This window comes from Oryx dammah, unplaced genomic scaffold (assembly GCF_014754425.2).
Source record: "Oryx dammah isolate SB20612 unplaced genomic scaffold, SCBI_Odam_1.1 HiC_scaffold_27, whole genome shotgun sequence".
In the NCBI taxonomy this organism is placed as follows: Eukaryota; Metazoa; Chordata; class Mammalia; order Artiodactyla; family Bovidae; genus Oryx; species Oryx dammah.
Window position 1 is genome coordinate 73,846,385 of NW_024070211.1, and position 5,508 is coordinate 73,851,892.

At 38.4% G+C, this 5,508-nt stretch overlaps 1 protein-coding gene across 1 annotated transcript in view; it reads right to left on the minus strand.

Annotated features, from left to right (window-relative positions):
- ZRANB3 (zinc finger RANBP2-type containing 3) overlaps positions 1-5,508 on the minus strand; it is a 282,932-nt gene that overhangs the window by 28,033 nt on the left and 249,391 nt on the right. The window contains exon 13 of the mRNA XM_040228505.1: positions 1,156-1,561. Coding sequence (XP_040084439.1) covers positions 1,156-1,561 — 406 coding nt within the window. The remainder of the gene's footprint in view (positions 1-1,155; positions 1,562-5,508) is intronic.

A 5,508-nucleotide genomic window follows, 5' to 3' on the forward strand; every position in this document is an offset into this window, starting at 1 on the left:
ATGAGATACTTTATTTTTATTGCCTGTAGCAGTTGGAAATTGAATGAGATAATGCAAATTGTGGGAGATATTATATGGGATAAGCTTGTGGCTCCAATTTAGTTCACAGACAACAGGTGTCCACGTTACAAATATAATCACCCAGATGGCAGACTTGTCAGTTTTGGGAGGAACACCCAGAATCAAAGCAGGAAAGACTCAGCTACTGATTACATTTTCTTTCATCAAAATTTAGGCAGAGGAGAGCAAGGCAAGCAGGAAGGAACTGGAGCATTAGAGCTTCTATCTTTGCTGAGTCTCTGTTAATGTCAAGACTCTGAGGAATTCACATATGATGGGAAAGTGTGTATAATCATTACACACTTTGATAAGATTTTATTTATAATTTCTTCTAGTTTCCAAAACCATCCACTTGGCATTTTTAGTTACCATAAAAATGGTCTCTAAAACTGGAAACAAAGGAATACTGATGATGTTTTCTTAAGACAACCACAGTTGTTAATAATCACTTCAAAAATAAAACACCAGCAAGCATATCATATCATGCGAGCAAAACATACTCTGAGGTATGTTTATGATTTCTAGTTTTAAATAGCATGTTTTAGAAAAGAATAAACTCATAAAACAGACATGAGATTTGGTTCTTCAAAGAAGATCAATAGAGGAATTTTTATGATTTGTCATGGGAGAAACATGGCACAATAAATATTTCAGTAGGTGAAGAAGCCACACTGGATTCATTCTGCTGTTTAAACAAGATAATCTACAATTTCTTTAAAAACAAGTATTATCTACAGAGGAAAGAAAACAGCGGGTCTATGGCTATAAGGCATATTTGCTGCCATAGCAACAGAGCTTCTATTCCTGCCCACTGAATTCACATCCTGCTGGCATTAATCAGAAATGTCCATTTGTGCCAAATTAATGCCATGTCACAGACGCTGGGGGATATACATTCTTGACAGAACTGGGAGCTTTTCGCATTCCACAAGGGGAGAAGTTCACAGTCTTCACTATGTGAAGCTCTTCCTCCAGCTTAAACGCTGAAGTCGGAACCCAGTCATGGATCTCTGATGACAGCAGCTGTCTCTAAACACACAGGTTATGTGAAGACACCACTGCTACCCACCTCACGGTCGCCCTCCATGTACTCACCAGCACCGCCCCGCGGATTCTCACACATTTCACAGTAGGGTAACACTGAGTTATTGATGTAGGTGCAGAAAGAACACTGCCAGCCCTCACCATGAAGGGCTGGGCTAGTGGCCTGGGCCTTGGCCTTGCAGGCCCCGACCGCGAGCCGAGCTTCGGCCTGCCCAGGCCAGCAGGGTTTCTCCTCAGGGGGCCTGCAAGGGTCATCGATGGCGACCGATTTCAATTTTTTAGCTTCAGGTTCAAGATCACTTTCATCACCTCTTGTAGCTGTTTTTCCAGGGTCTGCTGGCACTATAGTATTTTTCTCCTGAGATACCCTTGATTCATCACAGGAGGTCTCCAACTGTCTTTTCTTAGCGTTTGGTAGAAAGAATGATCGAATATCACGCTGTTTTTCTTTTTCAAACTAGGAAAAAACAAAGTTATTAAATTAAGAGGCTATTGAGTGTGTTCTTCCTAAATGAAATAGCTTAACAAACTTGTCATTAACCATATTCCTCTATCTTTTGAATACCGTATTGGAAATGAATTCAACCCTGTGATGACTCTTCATATATACATACATGTAGAATACCACTATTGTCTCCATATACTTTGTGTCTAACATTTTTTTTAGCACTTACAACGTGTGAAGCATCTTATGTATATCAACTCATTTAATCCTCATCCTAGCTCTGTGAGGCAGGTAGTATTACTCTTCCCAAATTTCAAATGAGAACACTAAAGCATTAGAGAAGTTAGGTCACTTGGCTATAGAAGTCATATAATAAAAATAGACTTTGGCCTCTAGATGTATGTCAGGGAAAGGAAGCAATTGTGTGTTTAAATACTTCAAGTCAATCAAGACTTGAAAAATGTTTTCATGCCCAAACTATAAACACAAACAATATTCATAAACAATATATTTTTCATATTAAAATAGTTTCCTGACCAAGGAATATTTTCAAATAGCAGTAAAGATATGAATTAGAACACTTTCTTTAATAGAGATAGTTTAATAATTATCTTGTTTCTAAGAAACAGATTTCTCTTTTCTAAAAGCAGCAACTTCACGATCTCATGTTTTCCATCCTCTTTTTGATGTGTAAATTTCAGCCTCCTAATTAAGAGAAAGGATAACAGCCATTTCCACAGCTGATTAGCCAGCAGTTAAGGTAAATTAAAGGAGTTAATTTTAGAGAAGTCCTGCTAAGGCCTGAATTGGGTACATGGTGGACACAAGCTGTGGCAGACTACACTTCCAAAAATGGCCAACACTTGTCTCACACTGTCACACTGACACACCCACATTTAGAGGTGGGGTCTTGTGTTCCTTTCCTAGAACCTGGGTGGACCTCTGTAACAGTGCCAGTCAGCAGAATGCCGTGAAAGCTTTGCTGTGTGACTTCCGAGGCTCGGTCACTGCGGCTAACAGGGCTTCTGGCACTCTCCCCTTCTCCTTATCTTTCAGGAGGGACACTAGCCTTTGGAACACAGCCACCGTGTTGTGGGGAAGCCCAGGTCACACCAGAGAAACCACGTATGGGCATTCAACTCTTCAGCCGCACATGGGTCCCCCAGTGGTGGTCAGCATCAGCTGTCAGACATGTGAGTGAAGATGCTTTCAGATTCCAGCTCCCAGTCTTGGGAACGACCAGCAAAGGTCCCACTTCTGAGGAAGCAGACATGTCATCTCCATTGTACCCCGGCTGGATTCCTTATCCACAGAAACCATGAGAAAAAATACACAGCTATTGTTTCAAGGCACTAAGTTTTGGGGTAAATTGTTATGCCACAATAGATTACAGATACTATAGTGACATCCAAATATTGCAAAGAGAAAGTTTACATAATAAATCTTATCTGTATTCTTTAGTAGTGCTGAATAAGAGAGATTCAGCAAATTAATCAAGACAGAAGGAATAGTGGTTACTGGGAGCTGTGAGAAAGGGAAAAATGGAGTTACTGCTAAATGGTTATGGAGTCTCTGTATGGGGTTTGAAAATAGTGGTGTCAGTTGCACAACACCGTGAATGTAATTAATGTCACTGAATTATACACTTAAAATAGTTAAGATGGCAAACTTTACAATTATGTACATAATCACAAATATCTTAATTTCTAAAAAAGGAAAAAAGGTAGGAAGAGAAGAAGGAATACTTATGTTGTTTCTATATTGGTACAATTAAAACATATATTTTAGGAAAAAAGTCCTCAATAATGTACAACTTTGATTTTGTATGACTACTATTTACATACTCATATACTATTACAAAGTTATCTAGTAAGTTGTGGAAGTTACAGAATTTAGACAAAAATATAAAGAATGAAATCAACCATGAGACAAGATTTTTAAAACCATGCACAAGAGAAATTCTAAGAAAAGGGTAGAGGAAAGCAGGGAGATTATCAGACTCATGGAGTTTGGTGTTAAAAAAGTAACAAAGAAACAAATATAGTTATACATTTAAAGAGAATGTTCTATTTCATACAACAGCACTGCAAAGAGAACTCCTTGAACTCTGAAAATATTGGCAAATATTCAGCAAATGTGAACAAATTCTACCAGCTATTTCTAGTTAGACGACAATGATCTTACAAGAGAGGTTAACTTTCTGAATCCTTGTACATGTCTCTAAATGACCTGATTTAGCCCTAACTCTTGGTAGTTTTGCTCGGCAAAAATTCTCCAAAATCTTTAAAGAAATTGCTCGATTTCTTCCAACATCTGATGATACTGACAATGTTCCTTTGTAGTTGCAAACTCTTTCTTCATTTTATAGAGGCTTTTGGAACCTTCATCCCTGGTATTCTAAAATTTCACAATGATCTGTGTCTGTATATCTCTATCTGTGTCATCTATATCTATATGATTTCTGCTCAGCACCTAGGATACCCTATTAATTTTGTATAGTATTGATCATCTCTAGTTCTTGGACATTTCTATTCTTTTTTGATAGTTTCTCCCTCTTCATTTTCTCTGTTCTGCTTTTCTGGAATTCCTGTTAGCAGAATGTTGGACCTGGACATTTACGTCATCTTTTACTTTCATATTTTCCTTCTTTGTGTCTTTTACCCTCTAAACGCGTTTAGCTCTATTTTATCTTTCAATGGTTTCATAAAATTATTTTAGTTTGGCAGTCATATTTTCAATATGTAAAATTTCCTTCTTGTTCCTTTTTCGTAGTATTTTGATTTTATTTGTACCTATGTGCAGTATCATCTCAAATCTGAAGATACAAATTAGTTTTTTAAAGTTATCTCCAGGATCAATTTTTGTACTATTTTGTTCACCTTTTCCACACCACAGATTTCCTTCTCAAATGTCCAATGACCTCACACAGAAGAGCGATGGAATAGGAGGGCTGCCTGGGAATTCAGGACACATGGGCTTATCACCAAGAAGACCGGGTAGGACATACTGATTGAACGGGAGGGGTGAGGAAGACGGAAGGGACTACAGCGCACCTCAGACTCCTAAGTTTCTGACTTATGACACTGTATGGATGACATTTTCAATTATCATAACAGGGAATATAGAAAGATAAATGGGCTTATTATTGTCTCATTATCTTAGAATAGAAGGCAAAAAGAAGAGAGAAGGAAATAAAAGCTTACTTTTAGATATGTATGAGGACTGGTGGGTACCAGGGTGGTGAATTCCAGGAAGTAGGTCCACAGTTGAAGGGAAAGAAACATCTGGATGCATGTGTGGGAACCAGTGACAAGCAGAGATGGTTCCAGTCAGAGGCCTGGATGCCACGAACAGAGGGAGGAGGAGGTAAGAAGTCATGGATGGAAAGGAGAGGGATGTTAGGAGTGGAATGAGGAGGAAGAGATACCAGGGAAGGCAACAGCAGGAGCAGTAAGAGGGTGGAAAGGCCAGGGGATCAGTGGCTTCAGCGTGCTCCTGGTTTTGGTTTCTACTCATGATCCCAAGCACTCAGAAAAACCCATGTCCTTCAGATCTTTTTAATCAGATCTGGGAGATTTTCCTGTATTTTTTCCCCTCTATTTTCTCTTTTACTTTTGGAATTTCTATTAGGGAAAATCTTCTGAACTGATCATTGATGATTTTCTTTACTTTTTCTCACATTTTTTTTCCCGCCTCTGTTGTTCTACTTTCGGTGTGATTTCTTCATAATCTTCCTTTTTGTCCTTTTCAGATTATTATTTTCTGATGTTATAGGTTCACTTTCTAAGAGCTTCTCCTTGTTCTTTGATTATTCCCTTTCCTTATTCCTGTTTTGTGGGTGCAATACTTTTACTTCTTATGAACATGAATGGAAGGTTTTTTGTTTTCTTCAGTTCAGTTCAGTTGCTCACTCCCAACCCCTGGAGGATGAGTTGTTAATCTGAATTTTTTCAGCCTGA